Raw genomic sequence first — 21150 nt, forward strand, 5'->3', positions numbered from 1 at the left:
TTTTTTTTTTTTTTCTCCTGTGGAGCAGTTCTTTGAGTTCAAACTGCCTATGTTCTATAGAGAACTAGAGTAAGATATTTTGCACCAAGAGTAAGGTGGCTGTAGAGAAACAAAATAATAAGGATAGTTTTTCTAAACTGATTTTCAAGTTGGAATAATTTGAATGTCACTGATAACTTGCTTCTATTAGTAAAAAATGCACTACTAACTCATGGCATGAGGTGGAAATGTTATTACACAAAATATCACTGCCTGTCAATCAAGTATTGGTGGTAAGTGAGACTGGGTGATTGTGTGTTTGATATTTCTCTGATTCTTTTCAGGATGGGAAGTACAGGGGAAAGTGAATGGTTGGTCCTACTGACAAAAGACCAAATGGTAAATGAGAGAGACTAGCTCAGGGCTTCTGAAATACAGCTCAAGTAATTCATAAAAGAAATCAAAATTTCCACTTGTGCCTTGAAAGAAAGTCTTATTTCTTGTAGTAACAGAGCAGATACTGCTTAAATCCAAACCCAGAGTCTTATACAAGTGGCTGAATTGCAATGCCACCTGAGTTCCTAGGCTCCAATGGTGTCTGATGTTAAATGAGCATATTGATTGGGAAGAAATGGGATCTGGAAACTTGAAATGGGTGCATATGGGCAGATAATAAGGAAGCTGGGGACATTTGACCCCAAAATTCTGTTGAATCACTCTTAACAACAGCAGCACCCCTCCCATTTAAAGATATTACTTGAGTATTATCTGCTGATCCATTATTAGTAACACTATTATCTCCTCTGTCTCTGCTTAATAAGATTAGTCCAACTTTGACTGCTGAGATAGTGCCTGAGGCATAGTATGAGTCAGATATATTATAAGACATATTGCTGAATGTTTTCAGAAAACACCTCCACCAATTATTACTTCTAGAGCTATAACTAGACTTATGTCCCAGCACACCCCAAAAGATGAAGTGCAAATTGTGACCAAGGAAGAACTCAACTTTCTGCTTTGTCCCCACCCCCCATCATGGTATTCCTGATTCCTAGATAGAAAACAAAAACATGAGTTGAGTGACTAATTAAGATATGATAGGTGGAAATAATTTAACTAAATCATTATTTATTAGCTCTAATAGTAATTCTTCCTTATTATTTATACTATTATTACATTGTAACACATGTAAAGTAGAGATAACAAAAAGAGAAAAACTCCTATGAGAGGACTTTTCACAGTGGCAGCAATAGTCAACTCAAACATAACAATTATAAGGATGGCTCAGGACCAGGCAGTGTTGAGAGTTTTCTTCCAACAACTCTTTCACACACAATTTTAACAAACAGTTATCTCTGTGGTGTTTATTTATTTAAAGATATATATATTTTTAACTGTTCTAGAATTCAAAGCACATGTAAGCTATGCCTCTTGATGATGTCCATATTTTTTATCTTTCTCCATATTTTTTGTTCTTTCCTCTAATTGTTCCACTAGTAGATTAGTATTGAGAGATTTGTGTTCAAGGTCATTATTTCAACCTTTCATCGATTCAGTTCTAATCCTTTGTCCTTTCAGTGTATTATCTAGTTCTAAAAAGTTAATTTTAATCTTCTGGATTTCTGTTTGCTGTGTTTGTGTGGTTTCTAATTTTTCATTTATTTGTTAGTTTATTCTTGTAGTGTTTTCCTAAATTCTTTTAATTTTTTTTCTGTGTTTTTCTTGAGTTCATATGCAGTTTTCTCCATTTTTATCTTAATCTATTGAAAGTACCTAACTATTATTCTTTGATTTCCTTACCAGGTAGTTCCCTGGACATTTCTTCCTCAGAAACATTTTCTAGCTCTGTATTTTGGTCACTGGTTTGAGCCACTCTTTTATTTCTTCAGGTGAACTGAATTGATCTGTTTTCTTGAAGACATTGTGGATTTTGTATTTAATTGATGATTACATGTTGGTGTGTTCTTATGCACTTACTTCTGATCAGAGTGATAGAAAATAGTGAACAGTTGTGTTTGCACAGTTGAGGACAGAAAAAGAAACATAAGAAAGAAAATCATAGAGTGAAAAGATGACAAGCAAGAGAAGGAAAATAAAAAGAAGCAAAGGAGAAAACTGAGGCAGGACCCAAAAAGAGAAAACTGTGGGGCCAGGGCACATGGTATGGGTCAACATCCTCTGTCAACCAATAAGCTCACAGCATATGTGAATCCTAGATAGAGTTCATGCCACCCTACATGTTTTCTGGGGTCAGGGAATCTAATTCTGAAGTTGTTCATCTCAGCTTTGAATATGGCTGACAGCAGAGTGCTTGTTCCCAAAAGGAACTCTTGGGTCCAGAGAGCAAGTGAGGGCAGGTCAGCTGGCTATGAAAGGAGTTCTTGGCCTCTCACAGGTGACTGGATTCCAGCACTGTAAGTTCTACTGGTCTGATGAGGTGAAGTTCTAGCACCTCCAGATGCATGGTGGTACAACCTGTGCTTGATTCATGACCTCAGACAGAACTAGAGCTATGCAGAGCAGGGTATGTTACCAACTGCTGAGTGTGTGAGGGTGAGGGCTGGTCACACTTCTAGTCACCAGGAGAGTATGGGACACAAGAGATGATCCCATCTTTCTTGTCACCAACACTACTATGAGTTTCTGTTGTCAGGCTGATGTCTCAGTGGAATGTTGCTTTCAGAAGTTCTTGTGACAGGCCAGCTGGCAGTTCATGCACTGCTTTTGTTCACCTTCTTCTCCTAGTAGATATTCAGAACACTTGTCTATTCTTTACTCTGAAATTTAGGGTTCCACAATTGTCATTCACATTTGTTTTATTTGATTTCTTGTTTTTGTTGTAAATGGTCTGTATCTCCTGTTTAACCTATCATTTTGCTCAAAAGTCCTTCAGTTCAATCTTCCTTAATTATTTTCTGGACAATATCTGTAGTTTCCTAACAAAACACTGTAGCATATTTTGTCATAAATACTCTTTCTCAAGTACTTTCCTATGCTTTAAATTCCTGTAAAATGTTTGTAATGTTAAGCAAGGTCCTTCATTATGTGCCACCTCTACATGTTTTAAAGTCCTGGTGTGGCACTGTACTATAAGCACTCAATTGCCAATTGCAAGGTCAGTGGTTCAAACCCACTGGACACTCTTTGGAAACTATACAGTGTTGCTAAGACTTGGAAGTGACTTGACAGCACTTGACAATAATGACATGTACATTTTTGAGATGCTGTATTACGACAATATAAATGGTTCTTTTTGATCCTCTTAATTTTTTTCTAAGGAGTTGTAGTGGCACTGTGAGTTATGTGTTGGGCTCCTAATGCAAGGTCAGCATGTCAAACTCACCAGATCAGCAGTTGAACTTCTCATAGGAGAAAACGGAAGCTATCTTCTCCTATAAAGATTTACAGTTTCAGAAACCCTATTTAGGGTCACCTCGAATCAGAATTGACTCAGTGGCAGTGGGATTTAATTTATTTCTGTTTTCAAATGTATTTATTGAACATTTACTGTGCCAGGTACTATGTAATAGAATTTGTTGTTGTTTTGTTAAGTATTGTCAAGTCAGTTCCAACTCATAATGACCCTGTATAGGGCTTCTGAGGGGTGATTAGTGGGTTTGAACCACTGATATTGTGATTATCAGTTCAGTGCTTATCCCACAGTGCCACACCAGGACTCCTATATAATAGCAGTTAGTAAGACACCGTTTTCTTCAACTCCTTCCAATAACAGTTTATTATAGTTTTAGAAGAGTGATAAAGAGAAAAAAGCTAGCATTTACTGATGATAGCTCATGTATACAGTAGGTATGTTGAACAGTAGTTCTGATTTTTTATGGAATAGTAAGTTTATGCCTGTTGTCCATGTGTAATTATGATCTATTTTTTGAACTTTTTATTATTAATTCATGAAGGTGTATAGACAAGATCATCAGTATTACACTAAAAAAATCAAGGATTTTGTTTCATCTCAATAACTCCACTACCCTGCAACAACAGTTATCCTGCCTCCTCTCTCCAGTTCCCATTTCCATTCCACACACATTCCCATCCCTTCTCAAATTTTTCCTTAAGTACATTTGGCCCTTTTGATTTTTAATGATTGACCATTCCATGGTGAGCATGCCTTACTAGGGTTGTTGTCCCCCCCCCCCCCCCCAATATATCTATCTACTCCTTGGCTGAAAATCGGGCCACAATTGGGCCACAAGGGTGAGTTTGAGGAACATAGTGTCAGTTTCCTCCAATCTTTTTTCACCAGTAATCCCAATCTTTTTTATTATTATTAATAAATTGGAGTTTTGTTCTCCCACTGTATCTGGGACCTTCTAATGTGATACCATTGGTAGTGGTAGCGGGATACCATGTAGTTCTTCTGGTCTCAGAGTCATGGAGACTGATGTTGATAAGTTCCATTAGGATAACATGGTAGTTACACCAAAGGACCCAAACATACAAACAATTAGGAAAATTACATAGCATAAGGCAACACTCATTTTATTATACATATGGTTTTCAGGAGTCAAAGTGAACCCAAGAAAAACTAACACTGGAATATATTTATTTATATCATATACCACTGTTTGGTGGACAAAATTCATACCTTGATACCTGCTTATCCTTCCAGTGTCATTGAATCAGTTGATAATGACTTTGTATCATTAGAGACCTTTTTTTTATTTGAAACATTCATTAGTATTGCAATCATCATTGACATAGCAAACTTATTCACTCTACTCAATATCTAGAGTCCTGGTATGGCAGTGTGGGCTAATCCATCAGACTGTAAAGTCGTTTGAACTGCAAGGTTGGTGGTTCAAGCTCACCAGCTGCTCCTTGGAAACCCTATACAGGGTTGATATGGGTTGGAGTCGACTTGACAGCATTTAACAGCAACAACTCATTATCTGAAATGGTCTATCTTTTTCCCTAATCCATTTATTAAAGTCCTACACCACCACCTATCATTAAAAATAATGCTTACATCTCTATGTATTTTTGAATTTACCTGCCTCTGTCTCCACTTGTGGTTTCTTCTTCCTTTAACAATTTTTTTTTAATCAGTCATTTAGCATCACATATATAGAAAGTGGAGCCCTGGTGTGGCACTGTAGTATAAAGCACTGGACCACAAGTTCAATTCCACCACTCGCTTCTGGGAAACTCTATCCAGGCTTTACTATGAGTCAGAACTGATTCAACAGCACATAATAACAACAACAAATGCATATAAATAAAGAGAGAAAATTGAGTCTTTTTGTGGCAATGAAGGAGAAACACTGGACTACTAACCACAAAGTCAATGGTCCACATCCACCAGCCACTCTTCAGAAACCCTATACTAGGTTCCTATGAGTCAGAATCAACTTGATAGCATTTAACAGCAACAACAACATTTCCAAAGTACTTGGAGAGATTTCTAGATTTTTTTTAAGTCCGTTTACATGAGCAGTCTACTCCATCCTTGCAGATAAAAAGCATGGCTTCTTCATCTTTAATTTCATAGAACATAATCATGTGGTGCTGTGGGTTAAGGTGCCAAACTGCAAAGCCATTTAAACTGCAAGGTCGGTGGTTCAAGCTCACCAGCTGCTCCTCAGAAACCCTATACAGGGTCACTATGGGTTGGAACTGACTCGATGGCACTTAACAACAACAACAACAATAGAGTATGTGTTTAAGCAACAAGATGTAAAGTAAAAAAATAACTTTTATAATAATGGAGGTAATGTGTGTGGTGATGATGAATTTAAAGAAAAATATAATAAAATAAAATCGGAGGTGTTGTCAGCAAACATGCACAGTTTTATAATAAAAAGCTCCATTATTACCCACATGTGTAGATTAAAGAGGTGGTGTGTGTGTGTGTAATGCATATTTACAAAAAAACTTATGGTGGTTGGGGAAGCTCTGTAAGATAAGTACTGGACTACAAACTACAAGGTCAGTGGTTTGAACCCAGTATCACTAGGAACGAGAAGCACTAGGCTTTCTGCTCACATAAATATTTATAGCCTTGGAAACCCTACACAGAATCACTGTGAGTCAGAACCAACTCAATGGCACTTAAATCTAACAACAATGTGGTGGTTACAGCGAGTTTCAGGAAAAACAGGGAAATATATACTGTAGGTCATCAAATCTATGACATCATTAATTATGAGCTGCATATTTAGTTTGTATTTGACTGGGGAAAATATTGCCAGATAAGAAATGGTTTTCTTTATAACAGAATTTTTATTTGATATTTACTGAATAAGTTTACTAACATTAGATTCTTTCTTCTTCTTCTTCATCTTCTTTTTTTTTGGACTATAGATTATTCTTGAATAAAAATTTCTTTACACTTAGAGGTTTTAGGATGCATCTTGATGTTGCTATTAGGGGCCATCAAGTTGGTTCCAACTCATAGCGACCCTGTATTGGGTTCCCAATGATTGACTGGTGGGTTTGAACCACCATCCTTGTGGTTGGTAATCCAGTATTTACCCTACCATACCAGGACTTTAGACTTGTTGATTTTATACATGTTGAAATATGGGAAAAAAATGTCATTTGAGAATCAGTGAATTATTTTTTTTATATGCATCCATAGGATATAGGAAAGTATATTGCAAAAATTCTATACACAACTATTGTGAGGGAAAAGCACAGATCCCAAATAATCTGAAACAATGGTAGGAAATTTACCTTGGACTTTTAGGCACAAACAACTTAGAAAATTGGAGTTAGATAAAAACTTTATGGATGTTTACTAGTACTTTGACTTTCCTATAGCAGTAACTCTCACAGGGCAGATCATGGGGAAAAGATGGAGAAAATGCTATGATATTGGATATCCGTCCAACTGACTTAGAGAATTAAAATCCCAGCCGGTGTGGCGCTGTGGGTTAATACGGCAGACTGCAAAGCCATTTGAACTGCAAGGTCAGCAGGTCAAGCTCACCAGCTGCTCCTCAGAAAACCTACGGTCACTATGGGTCACAATTGACTCCATGTCACTTAACAGCAACCACAGTCAGCATTTAATTTCTTTTGGTGGATTAAGAATTAAAAACTTGGTGATTAAGTTATAATTCTAATATTTAACCTTTATTGTTGATTTTTCTGTATCTCAAAGCCAAGATAGAAACTTACATTCATATGCTCAGGTTTCTTCTTTGGGTCAAAATCTTACTCATTGCTGGACTATCTGTGTGCTTTATTTGATATGGTAAATTCCCTAGTCATAAACACAAACAGGATACGTCAGTATTTACAGAACAAATTCTGTGACCCTACAACATAGTCAAGTCTGTCAAAGGTTGGGTCTGAGAAGCCAGGCTTAAAAACACTACATCTGTATATATAGATATGAAATAAGTATATTAATTGGTTTAGCTTTGCTGCTGAACATAAAATGTGTTTCATATTCATGTACCTTTTTCTGTATTGCTTTCTTACATTTCATCTTTGTATTGCTCTTCTGTTCATGTTCAGATCATTCATATTTTATTTTAAAACATTTTTGTTTTCAGATCAGCAGTTGTGTGATCCTGGTGAATTTCTTTGCCACGATCATGTGACTTGTGTCTCCCAGAGTTGGCTGTGTGATGGGGACCCTGACTGCCCTGATGATTCAGACGAGTCTTTGGATACATGTGAGTAGAAAGATTCTCATGCTCTTCGAATTTACCTTACACGTGAAACTAAACGTCAGCTGTTTTCACGGACGACTGCTGTTCTGGTTGGTTCTTTCTTTCCTCCGTAAACAGTCCAAGAAACTTGAAGCCATTTATTTGTCTTTGTTGTTTTTGTTTTTTTTTTTCCTTTAAAATGAGTGTAGGAATGGTACCATAATATGCAGTGATATATTGAGAATTAACTTATGAAGGGAAGAAAGTGAAAGGTTAATTATTTCAATGTGAATTTCATATTCATAGGAAATCCTAGAAAAAGATCACTGGATGAAAAAAACAACTCTTTAAAACGTAGAACTAAAAGAGAATAATATCCTTTCTATTAATTTTTTTCATACATTTTGAGAAAAAATAAAAACGTGGGACAGACAAAAATAAATCAAGATTTAGATATCATATTATTTCTATTAATATCTGAATGCACTACCTACATAATTGAGCTGGTTTTCTTTAGAAATTGAAAGTTAAAAGTTTAATCTATCTTTCCATATATACTTGGATTTTTGCCTTTATAATGTCAGATTTGGATGCTTTTCATGTACCTGAATCTTAACTGGAGTCATATTTCTATATCTGACTTGTAGTCTACCAAGGACTGCACCCACATTTAAAATACTACTCTAGAAAATTATAAATAATAATAAAGGTCACAGGAGAAATCTTCCACATTAATAACATATCCACTCTCACAAAGCAGTTAATCAGTCCCCTAAATCTTAATATGTTCCTAGCACTTCCAGTAGCAAACTGTGCTTTTTTGTGTAACCATGTGTGTGTGCCAGTGAATCAATATTATGCTCAAAACGACCATATTGTTCTGAGAGGTCAAAGGGAAAATCATCCATCATCCTTACTGCTTGATATTGTGTATATAATAATTATCAGTTATAGTTTCCCTTTTTATCTACTTGTTTGCAAGTCTTGTTGAAAGGATCAATATAAACTCTGGAAAAAACTTGCCTTAGAGGGAAAAAGCAATGTATTTTAATTTTCTTTATGGTTAACAGCCATTTTTTTTAATTTTTAAACATGTGAATGCTTAAATATTTGAACTGATTACTTGTGCTCCTTGTACTTGAAACAGAATCACTTCTTCCAAAGGAGAATGTTGATTACCACAGTTGCAATTTGTACCAATTTAATCTTGAAGACATTTATTTTAGCCCCTATAGGATATATAGGTTCTAGGCATGATAAGAAAAAGGTGATAAAAGATGAATAGAAATAATATCTACTAAATAAATAAAATGTAGTAGACCTATACATGTAGGTATAGGTATATAAATGTAGTAGATCTGTTTTGGAAGAAGTGCAGCCAGAGTGCTCCTTGGAGGCCAGGATGGCTAAGCTTCGTCTCTCATACTTTGGACATATTGTCCAGAGGTAACAGTCACTGGAGAAGGATGTCACACTGGGTAAGGTGGAGGGTTAGAGAAAAAGAGGAAGACCCCTAACGAGATGGATTGGCCAGGTGGCATCATTGATGAACTCAAGTGTGGCAACTGTAGTGAGGTTGGCCCAGGATCGGACATTGTTTCGTTCTGCTGTGCATGAGGTCACTATAAGTCGGTTCTGACTCAATGGCACCTGACAACAACAACAAGACCTATACAATATAATATGATTCAACAGTTAGAAGGAATGAAGCACACATACATGTCTCAAGTGCATGAACCCTTGAAAACACTATACTAAAGGGAGAGAAGCAGTCACAAAAGGCTTCATGTTGTATGATTCCATTCATATGAAAAGTTCAGAATAGCCAAATTTATATACATACAAGTTAGATTAGTGGTTTCCAGTGACTGTGTAGAGGAATTCGAGGTAAGGAAGAATGGCTGTTAATGGTTAAGGGGCTTGTTTTGTGGGTGATGAAAATATTCTGAAATTGGATTGTGGTGATGGTGGTGCAAATTTATGATTATAGTGAAAATTATTGTGTACTTTCACTGAAGTGAATTTTATGCTATATGAATTATGTATCAATAAACCTTAAAATTGGAATAGAAAATCTCAATATTGTGTACATGGGTACACATGTATAATAATGAGAAAAGACTAAAATAATAAATTATCTGAGCATGAATTATATATATTTAAATGAATTATATGTATAGCATATACTTATATATATTATATATGTGTATAATAATGTTGTTGTTAAGTTCCTTCGAATTGTTCTGACTCATAGTGACCCTGTATAGGGTTTCTGAGGAGCATCTGGTTTGAATTGCCCACCTTATGATTTGCTGTCCAGTGGTAATCCTACAGAGCCACACCAAGAGTCCTTTTGTGTAATAGATAGATAGATAGATAGATAGATAGATAGATAGATAGATAGATAGGATTATATCGTGATGTTTGACTCTTTTTAAATCTTTCTTCTTCTTCTCTCTACTAAAGTACCATCTATGATTTTTTTACTCATTAGCCTAAAGGAAAGGATGTTATGACATTATTAGAATGTAAAGTGTCAGATTCCTGAATGTTGGTGGTAGAATCTTGCATTCTGCCCTGTTGCTCCAACCAAATCTTTGATTAGAAAAATGACAAAGACATAAGGTATATTTGTGGAATCCAGCTGCTGGCAAAAGTCACATTTAAGGGGAAGCAATTTGGAAGTGTGAGTCTGGTGGGATTCAAAAGCAGTTCAAAGGAAATAGCAACATATTACATTTATGCAGGTGCTCCCTTCATGTGAGTGAAGAAACAGAGAAAAACGATTTTCTTTTAGTGCTCAAAATAAAGATCCGTAAGGGCAACTGACTGGATTGTTTCTGTGATAAAGAGGGTGGAATGGTAGAATAATAACTGAATCCTAGACAGAAAAAGAGACCTTTCAGTAAATGCCAAAGTGGATAGATGATGAAGATTCTACCCTTGCATGCACACTTGATGCCTGTAGCAAAATGACTGGTATGAAGTAAGGACATAATAGGAACCTAACCTAGTGTGTTATTCTGGTGTAGATACCACATCAGTGGACCATCCATCCTGCTTGACTGGGCATCTGCTATGAGTGTTGGGTGCCCCTACCACAGTGGACAAAAAATACTTTTAATATCTATGCTATCCAGAAGGTAGACATCACCTTTTGTTTGGGATAAGCAATGAGACCCCTCAGTTCATGAAATTTAGGGTGTTAGCAACTGAAACTTCAAATTAGTTTATAAACTAAAAGCCATACCTGTTCAAGATATTTCTTGTACTTTTAAAGTATATATTATTTTCCTCTTCAATAAAATTTGTTAGAATCCATTTTTAAAATGTTTCCTCATTCTGGCCATTTTTAACATCAGATTATGAATGAATATTCTTAATGGCAACTCTAAAACAATTTTTGTAGTGTTGTGGCCAAATAACACGGGCAGAGAAATCATTATTTTTCTACCTAGTTGTTTAATCTGGGCACTGTATTTGCATTTACATTTAATTATCCTGTTTTAGATAAAATACCCATTTCAATGGATACTGCTTTAGTCAGTACCCATTGAAATCCAAATGGGCATAGAAAAAAATGTTCATAAAAAAAAAAAGACTTTTTCAAATTTAAATTTATCAATCCAGATGTTCACAATTACCATTTTCCCTAATCACAGTGCTTTGTAATGTGCTGTTGTATGCTATTCTTATTGACTCATAATGGATTCTACATAAAATAATTGCATAATTTTATAATTATATGAATGTGTACCTCCAACAAGAAAGATAATACTGGAAATTGAAAACCTAAAAGACTGGTTCCTAGGAAGGGCAATTTTGTGTTCAGTAAATGAACTGAAGTATGTTATCATCTTTGATTCAAAGACAAAATATGTTGTATCTACAAAATATTAGATGAAAATTACTGATTCAATGCACATATATTCCCTATATCTATTTAACCTTTAATATGACAGGGAGATAAATGTAACATAGAATCTTATTATGGTATTGTGAAGACTCTGAAATGACACAATTCTACCAGGAAATCAATGAATATTGTTAAGGATGTGGTAAATAAAGCTTTATTTGTGAAGCACTGCTGACTGAAATACTTTAGAAGATTGATATATATAAAAGAAAACAAGAAATCATGGCAATTAAATAAAATTTGGATAGTTAAGAGTATGAAAAGTTAATTTCCCTTGTCTTCTGTGATTGTTTAATCACCAAGCTCTAGAGGTATGTTCCAGTTTCCATAAAGCAATTGTGAGATTTCACTGACAACAGCAATACACAGAGCAATGTATTACATGAGGCTGATTTACTACTGGCCTGATTGTATTTGGGATGAGATACTTAGTATGCAATTGAGAAATTTAATAGGTATGTCCTTGCCATAAGTAGAAATGTCTTTAGTCCTATGTTAAAAATAAACATCCTTTTTTCTGCACATTATTTGAAATAATTTTTCAAATGTCCAAAATCCTCATATTATCTCTGGGTCCTTTGAGGTAATGAGAAAAGAGAATCAGTGAAAACACCATCTTTCCTCTCAGTGCCTTCAATCCAATATTGTTTGCCTGTGTGGCATGTTTGAGGAGAACTAGAGTGAAATGTAGAAATGTTTTTCTGTGGAATGAAAGCTTGGTACCACCTGTGGTACTGAATTCTTCTTGAAAAGCACTTTTATTCTGAGGCATTGAAAATTTAATTCCTTCTAGGAGTTCTTTTGAATGCTTAATGATACTTCCTTTTCAAAGATCAGTTCCAGTTAATTGATATTTTCTGGGAATCTGATGCTATTATATTTAACATTAGATTCTTCCTTAGTAAATCAGGAAGGTATTAGCCATGCAATTTCTCCTTCTCTTTGGCTCTCCTTTAGAAAATCATTTAGAGAACTCTTCAGTTACTAGCCATGTTTCAGATGTAATGACTCATTGGCCAATAGAGCAGAATGAAACTTACGTACTCACAATTGCCTATTGGAAAATAGATTATACCCCTAGAGCTTGATGATTGAACAATCACAGAAGAGAAGGGAAATTAGCTTTTCATATTCTCAACTGTCCAAATTTTATTTCCTTAATTTCTTGTTTTCTTTTATGTATATCAAACTTCTAAAATATTTCTGTCAGCAATGTTTCACAGAAATAATTTTGTACATCCTTAGCTAAAAACTTACTTATGGGTGCATACTATTAGCAATCTGATAGCTGTTGAAATAATTTGTATGTTTTCTCCACCCTTTCTCTTCTTTAGCATAAATCAGTAAACATCTGCCTGTTAAGTTCCGGTTAATAAACAGTTTAGGCTTTTAGGCACATATAATCTCTATTGCATGATCTTCTTTATTTTTCACAGTTTTTTTTTTTTTTTTAACTTTATAGTTGATTTTTCACAATGGTTTCAAATGGGAAAAAGCATTCTTAGTCTACAGTATGAACAAAACAATCTGTCAGCACATTAGACCCACAGGCTATACCTAAATTCTATCATCACTGCTGAACCATACACACTATATAGTAGAGGAGTTAGGTCTGTACACAGGTACTGTGGCCACATGGAGAGGTACAGTCCACAAAGTAGACGCATATAGCATAGTATTGAAAGTATACACATGGTAAAAAGTACCCGACCAGGGAATATAGTGTAGTTCACAAATGCTATTTTTTCTGGGTTCTTATTATCTTTATTTGTTAGTGTCGTATTTGATCACCTGTAACAAAAGTCCAAAAGTAGGAGTTTAAAGAAGAGTCATCCTCTTATAAAAAGTTGCACAAGGGGACAATTCAGGATTGATGCAGCAGTTCCAAAATGACCCCAGGCTTCTGTCGTTCTGTTCTGCCATCCTGAGCCTGCAGTTGTCAATCTTACAGTCACAGTATGACTACTCCACCTCCCTCATAGATTTTTCCATTGCAGGCAGAAAGAAGGGAAATATAATAGAGCAAAAAGCAAGTGCAAGCTGAGTCTCTCTTTATCAGGAAAATAATTGCTTTCCTAGGTAACATACGTAATATATTTCTGCTTAGATTTTCTTGGACAGAACTAAGTCATGTGAGAGAGTGGAGCGTTGAACATTTTCAAAAGGATCCTTGATTTCCACAATAAAATATGGTGTTCATCTAATGAGTAACATAGTAGAAAAGATATTGGGGTTCCTATTAATAAGGGCAATAGGTAACATATCACAATCCCTTTGCTCTTCTTTCTGTTTGTATGCACTTCCTTCACAATTCGATGAACAGTGAGTGATCAAGGCTTCTGTGATTCCAAAGTCAAGTTCTTCCATGCATGTCTTTGCTCTTGGGCAACTGACTTAACAAGCTTTAGCCTCCACAACTTCACTGGACTGCAAACCACAAGGTCAGCCATTCAAACCCACCAGCTGCTCCCTGAAAATCCTATGCAGGTTCCCTATGAGTGCTGTTGAGTTGATTGCAACTCACGGCAACCTCGTATAGGAATTTTGAGGCTTTACATTTGTATGGGAGCAGAAAGTCTCATCTTTCTCCCACAGAGCAGCTGCTGAACTCAAACCACAGACCTTGTGGTTTGCAGTCCAGTGCTTACCATATGGCGCCACTGTGCTCCCAAGTTCTTTTGATTGTTGTTGTGGTTAAGTGCTGTTGAGTCAGTTCCTACTCATAGAAACCCTGTATAGGGTTTCTGAAGAGCAGCTGGTGAGCTTGAACCACCGACCTTGCAGTTTAAACAGCTTTGCAGTCTGGTGTATTAACCCACAGCGCCACACCAGGACTCCAGACTATTCTAAATGCCCTTCTTGGTATTCCTTTCCCATTCTTCCCAAAACCTAACTGAAAATAGTTATATTTTCTCAGAATGTAGCTAAGGATCAGTTAAGTTTACCACAAACACAAATTCAAGTTGTTTACAGTTTTAAATGCTGAGGTATTTTATACTTCAAACATTAGGGCAAAATTGCTACAGAGGTTATTTAAGGGCTTTTCCAAAAATTATTATATTGACTAGTTGGCTAAAGTAAAAAAAAAAAAATAAACAAAAGACTATAATTTGGTAAGTGGATAGTATAATTTTAACAACACTGTACCCCTGGAATGTGTATGTTATAGTTTCATTTTAATAAGTGATGAAATTGAGTTTATGATTGGAAGTGACATGCTGAGATTTCCAAGACCCTGAGTTGTAAAGTCAAGATTCAAGTTTAGTGCTTCATAGGAAAAAGTCTGTCATCTTCTCTCTTAAGCATGCTCTTTTGATGCCTTCCATGATCAAGTATTTGTGCTTCATCAGTACCCCTTATATTTGGCTGATTTGTGAAAGCAGAGTTTATTTTTCTTTCAACTTCCCTCATTTTATTAAATTGCTGTAGTAAAGGACCAGACTCCTAAGTGGACCACCTCAGGGAATCTAATTGAATACTATGGTATCATTTGAAACTCATGGAGACCATTCCAACAAGGTTGTTTCCTATGGGCTTTGGATGTAATCAGCTTTAATTGAACATTGCTGTAAAAATAACAAATCTCCTGGGTAAAAGGAGCAAAAGCATTTATCAAAAATGAAAATGACTAAGTCATTAGGGTTAGATGTGACTCTGTATGACTTGTCCATTTCTGTTACTGAGGGATTTTAAACATTGTTTAGAGAGTAAGATGTTAGTAAATTTCTGATATCCATACAGTAGCCTTTCCCCTAGGATATCCAGTAGAATTCTTTTTATAATTTCCTTCTAAACTCTCTATCTTTTACAGAGGTCAGAGAAATAAAATGGAATTCAGGTGGGAGGTTATTAGCAAACAGATACTGTCCTTTAAAAAGACAGATTAGCACTGGGCCCTGAATGTAGGCTATAGGAACAATAAAGTAGATAGAGGTATGGTCCTTGTTAATAAGCAATCGTGATTTAGAGGTCACTTTTCAATGAGTTCATATGTGAGAGCTGCAAAGCTAAGTCTTTTGTTAGATATAGAAACCGAAATGATTTTACAAATAAAAGGGAAAGCATATGAGACTCATGAGGACCATTCTTGCCTCTCTCAATTCTTCTTAGTTCTTGCTTCATGTTTTTGTGAGGTGCCTGTTCTTAACAACAGAGAAGCCCCAAACATTGATCCTTCCTCTAATAATAATAAAAAAGACTAACAACAACAAAAATCTACCACTTATAAACCTATTAAAAGTTGCTATGAAGGTACTACAGGAAGGTAGGGAAGAAAATGTAACTGTCCATTGAACAGGTTTGAGTAATGATATATTTCCCTTTTATGAGGAGACTTCAAAAAGTTTGTGGAAAAAATTCCATTATCTTTCCATTTCATTTTCCATGAATTTTTTGAAGCCCTCTCATATGATTGGTCCTGGTGAGGGAGCACCATTTCTATTCATTTTGTCCCAAAATGTGATAAAAGGACTCTGAAAATTGAACTCAACAATATTAAGAAAGGATGATGGGAAGCATAGGAAATAAAATGAACGCACCACCATTCATACAATAAAGAAAATCAGCAATGAATAAAAAGCTTGTCTTTGGCATTTATGAAATCATTCCTAATCATTTTTAGTCTGTTGATGACAGAATAAAAAAGGATCATGTACCTCAACCTGGACTGCACCTATAGGGAATGAAATACCTGCCATGACATAAACTTGTTATGTTGGTTGTTAGGTACTAATAAGTCACTTCAGACTCTAGCCATCTTTGGTACAACAAAAGTCCTGTGCAAACCTCACAATGTTTGTGCCAATCGCTGTAGCCATTATGTCAGTCCATCTCATAGAGGGCCTAAAGGGGAAAAATGAAACAGAAGCATTCTAGAGACAACTCTGTTAAAGTCAGCTTGGCTTAATGGATGATGTACTGTAAACAATTGCTCGTGCCGGACTCTGTTGGGACAAAGCTGAAGGCTGTGCAAGGAGTTGTCTTGGAAACTATTCAATTCATCATTTATACACAACAAATCTAGTATTTGGGGCAAGGGATGAAAATGTCCGACCTTTCATGGGTGAGCACATTTCTTTCCAGAGGACATTTTATTCGACAGTGTATAAAATTTACATTTGACTTTCACTCAGAAGTGCTTCTAAAATGACATATTTTGCTAAGTAAAGCACTAAAGGATATTGCATTCTAAGAATTTATTTTTAATGGCAATGTCTCTTTCTTTCTCTCCCATTTCCTACTCTTCCTGATCTGTCTAAATTATTCACTGGTCTACTTTGAAGGACCAAATACAAGCAGGCCAAATCCTCAACTGACTCAAATTGTCATGGCATTCAGCAGTAAAGGAGAAAATAAACAAACATTTCCCAACTCCTCTGACTGAATTCAGAAAAGAAAGTCATTGTAGGAAATGTAGAAATAACCCTGTATCTATCATATTCTATTACTTTTTGTAGCAATGTCACATTGTTGTTGTTGTTGATAAGTTATACTCAAGTGACTCTGTAGCAGGAAGCCTCTCACAAGGTTGTTATAAGTCAGAACTGACTGCACAGCACACCACCTTCACCACCACAATAAACCAAACCAAAAAAATCAAACCAAAAAAATCAATTCTGTTTCCCGTGACCCCTATAGGAGAGAGTGCAGCTGCCTTATCTGGCTTCCAAGGCTATTAACATTTATGGGAGCAGCTCTTACTTCACATCTATTGTTGTTAAGTGGCGTCAAGTTGGTTCTGACTCATAGTGGCCCTTTACAGGATTTCAGAGGAGTCCTGGTGTGGTGCTGTGGGTAATGTGCTGGACTGCAAGGTCATTTGAACCACAAGGTCAGTGGGTCATCTTCACCAGTTGCTCCTCAGAAACCCTATACAGAGTTACTATGAGTAGAACCCAACTGGACAGCACTTAACAACAACAACAACATAGGGTTTCAGAGGAGTAGCTGGTGAGCTTGAATTACCAACCTTGCAGTCCAGCACACTAACCCACAGCACCACAATAGGACTCCTTATTTCACATTAGAAACATCAAATAACATTTGATTCTTGTAATTCATTTTTGATAAATATAGGCCAGTTATTGTGGTTATTAAAAAAAAGAAAGAGAGAAATCTGAGGTACAAACAGGCTGTGGCTTGGCCAATAGTCTCACAGCAAATAGCACTAGAATAGAACACCAAACCATTTCTTGATTTTCTGCTATCAACCAAAAAAGATAAAATACTGTTGTCATAGAACCAACCCAACTCATGGCAACACAGTAGAAATGCTTCATATGGTTTTCTTGGCATCTCCAGTTCTTTCTCCTGGGACACCTCTGAGGGGGTTCAAACCATCAACCTTTATGTCAATAGTGGAGCACAAGCCAGTTCCTGTGATTTTATTGTTAGGTACTATGAAGAAGGTTCTGACTCATAGAGACCCTGTATAGGATTTCTGGGGCTGTAAACCACTGCAGGAACAGAAAGCCTCATCTTTCTTCCAGGGAATGGATGATGGACTGGAAGTGCTGACCTGCATCACAGGATAAACATACAGCATTTATCCTGTGATGCTACCACACTACCATTTCCTATTATATATCTATTAAATTTATGTTTATATTTACAGTGTTTAAGAATTATGTTGGAAAAGCAATGTACTGGGAACCACAAGGCTGATGATTCAAACACAGCAACCACTCCTTAGAAATCCTATACCGATTCAATGACAGTAATGAAAACAATAATAATTATATGGTGATTAAAAATTCTTCTCCTTTTTCTGGATAAATGAACATTACTATAGTACTATAAAGTACTATAGTCTTTTAGACCTGTTAAAGAGAAGTGAAATAAAATTCTAAATATGTTTTCAATATAAAAGAAAGCTCTAGCCTGCAGCAATGGCATTACCCATCTAAAATCACAGATCTTAGCTTTATCATATTATTCTTTTGCAAGTGGACAATAAGTAAATGAATAATTAGCAGATAATTTTTTGCAGATATATTTTTCAAATATTGATGGATAATGGATTATTCCAAAAAGAAAAAAAATAGCCTGTCAATATCTCACCCATATATCCCTTCTAATTCAGGAAATTTATTTAGAGGTTCAGTTGGTGTCATCATTGTAAAATGATCTAGTTCTAGTGAAACAATTGGTGCTGTAGGATAAGCACAGGATCGCAATGTCTGTTTGAACCGCAAGGTCACCTGTTCAAACTCACCAGCTGGTCCTCAGAAACCCTATACAGGGTCACTATGAGTCAGAACCAACTCGAAGGCACTTAACAACAATTTGCACTAATTACCATTGTTTTCTAAAGAATACAGGAGAAATTCTTAACTGTTACTTATGAGTCATAGCATTACAAATAGTAACAAATCTACATGGTTGCTGTTGCCATATGGTCTCAAATAGAGTTTGATTCATAGCCACTCTGTATAGTAGAAGAGGTATCTCAGTGAGCTGTCATCTTTCATGGCAGCAGATTGCCAGGTCTTCTTTCCCACTTAGCCATTAGTAGGTTCAAACACCAGCCATATGGTTAGTAGTAAAGACCTCAACAATTGTACCCAGGGCTCCTCAAATATATGTTGTTTTGTTAGGTGCCATTGAGTCTGTTTTGATTCATAGTGACCCCATACACAGAAAAATGAAGCACTGCGTGGTCGTTCATCATCCTCATAATCATTGTTACATTTGAGCACATTGGTGAAGCAACTATGTCAACTCATCTCATTGAGGGTCTTCATCTTTTTTAAATGACCCACTACATTACCAACCATGGTATTCTTCTCTAGGAACTTGTCTCTTCTGAAAGCATGTCCAGAGAACATGAGACAAAGTCTTGCCATCCTCATGTCTAAGGACCATTCTGGTTGTATTTCTGTTCTTCTGTTAGATTTATTTGTTCTTCTGTTAGTCCATGGTACTTTCAGTAATCTTTGCCAAAACCACAATTCACAAGTGAAGCACCAGCTGATATATGAAGTAAAAGAAGACACACAAGAATGCCCAAACTTGCAGATAGTACCCATTTGACCTAGCCACAATGGCTTGATAATCAGAGCTTGACTAGAGGAAGATTTTTAAAAAAATGTTTTTGGTAAAGGAAACGAAAGTAAATTGTTACAATTTAATGAGCCTGACCTATACTTATGGAGGTAGTAACTCAAAAATACCAACTGAGAGGGAAAAAGTCTTCACATCAAGTATCCATCCTATCCCCTTTGTACACAGGATAGATAGGAACAGGCAACTTAGACACTGGCTACCTAAAATGAGGGGGTGATAACAGCAAAAAGTGACTGGCTTACAAGTTTTAAAGAGGGAGTTTAGTTTAAGAGCTCCCACTGAATAATTTTCATCTTGTCTTGATGGGTCTGTAAAAAAGAGATGGAGATAAGGTGATTATGATGCAATAGTCAATAACTGTTATGACTAATTGAGACTGTCACAGCTGTAAAGATATAAGTTTTATAACAAAAACAGGGGAGTAGCTAATCTTACAGTCCAGAAGCAGAAGACTCTAGAATCATCAAGGGAAAAGAGCACAAGCAGAATGTGGTACCCTATCCATAGAAGCAGTGCCACCAGAGATGGAGGCAGAGATGGGGACATGGATAGAGGGAGCAATTGAGGACTCTGGACTCATGCAAAGAGAGGGACTGGGTGCTGGTTGCCAGGAGGCAGGCTTGCAGAATGTGCCCTGTGGTTGTTTAAATTAATATATATTTCTGAGTGTTTCTGTGTACATTCCCTACCCTCCAAAAAACAAAACAAAACAAAAAAACCCAGAGGGAATGGAAGCAAATACTGTTGAATGAAACGATGAAGCCTAAATTCTCCTCTGTAAACTCACTCAGTTCACAGCAAAAACAAACAAAAACAAAACAAAACTCACAATTCACATGTACCAATTCTTTTTCAGTCTTCTTTATACATTGTCCAACTTTCACATGCATATGAGATGATTGAAAATACCATGGCTTGGGTTAGGCACACCATCATCCTCAAACTGATATCTTTGCTCTTTAATAATTTTTAAAAGTCTTGTGCAGCACATTTGACCATTGCAATAAGTTGTTTGATTTCTTGACATCTAATTCAATAAGCATTGATTGTGGATACCAGTAAATGAAATAAATCATTGACAACTTCAATCGTTTCTCCATTTATTATGATGTTGTTTATTAGTCAAGTTGTGAGGATTATTGCTGTCTTTACGTTGAGTTGTAATTCATACTGAAGGCTATGATTTTTCGTATTCATCAGTATGTGCTTTAATTCCTCTTTGCTTTCAGCAAGCAAGGTTGTGTCATCTGTATACCACGGGTTGTTGATGACTCTTCCTCCCAAATTGATGCCAGGTTCTTCATCATATAGTACAACTTCTTAGATTCTTTCCTTAGCATAGAGTTTGAAAAAAAGGTATGATGAAAGGATACAACTTTAGTCTACCCCTTTCTTAATTTTAAATCACTCAATATTCACTTGTTCTGTTCAAACAACTACCTCTTTGTCTATATACAGGTTCCACATGAGGACAATTAAGTGTTTTGGAACGGTATTCTTCACAATGTTATACATAGTTTGTTATGATCCACACTGTGGGATATCTTTGCACAATCAATAAAACACAAGTAAACA

The 21150-nt window shown here is 36.0% G+C and overlaps 1 protein-coding gene across 1 annotated transcript in view; it reads left to right on the forward strand.

Moving 5' to 3' along the window:
* Nucleotides 1-2271: 2271 nt before the first annotated feature.
* LRP1B (low density lipoprotein receptor-related protein 1B) overlaps nt 2272-21150 on the forward strand; it is a 2342762-nt gene continuing 2323883 nt past the window's right edge. Inside the window, exons 1-2 of the mRNA XM_006834597.1 lie at nt 2272-2374; nt 7497-7619. Of these exons, the coding sequence (XP_006834660.1) occupies nt 2272-2374; nt 7497-7619 (226 nt within the window). The remainder of the gene's footprint in view (nt 2375-7496; nt 7620-21150) is intronic.

The sequence above is a fragment of the Chrysochloris asiatica genome, unplaced genomic scaffold (genome assembly GCF_000296735.1).
Source record: "Chrysochloris asiatica unplaced genomic scaffold, ChrAsi1.0 scaffold00012, whole genome shotgun sequence".
In the NCBI taxonomy this organism is placed as follows: Eukaryota; Metazoa; Chordata; class Mammalia; order Afrosoricida; family Chrysochloridae; genus Chrysochloris; species Chrysochloris asiatica.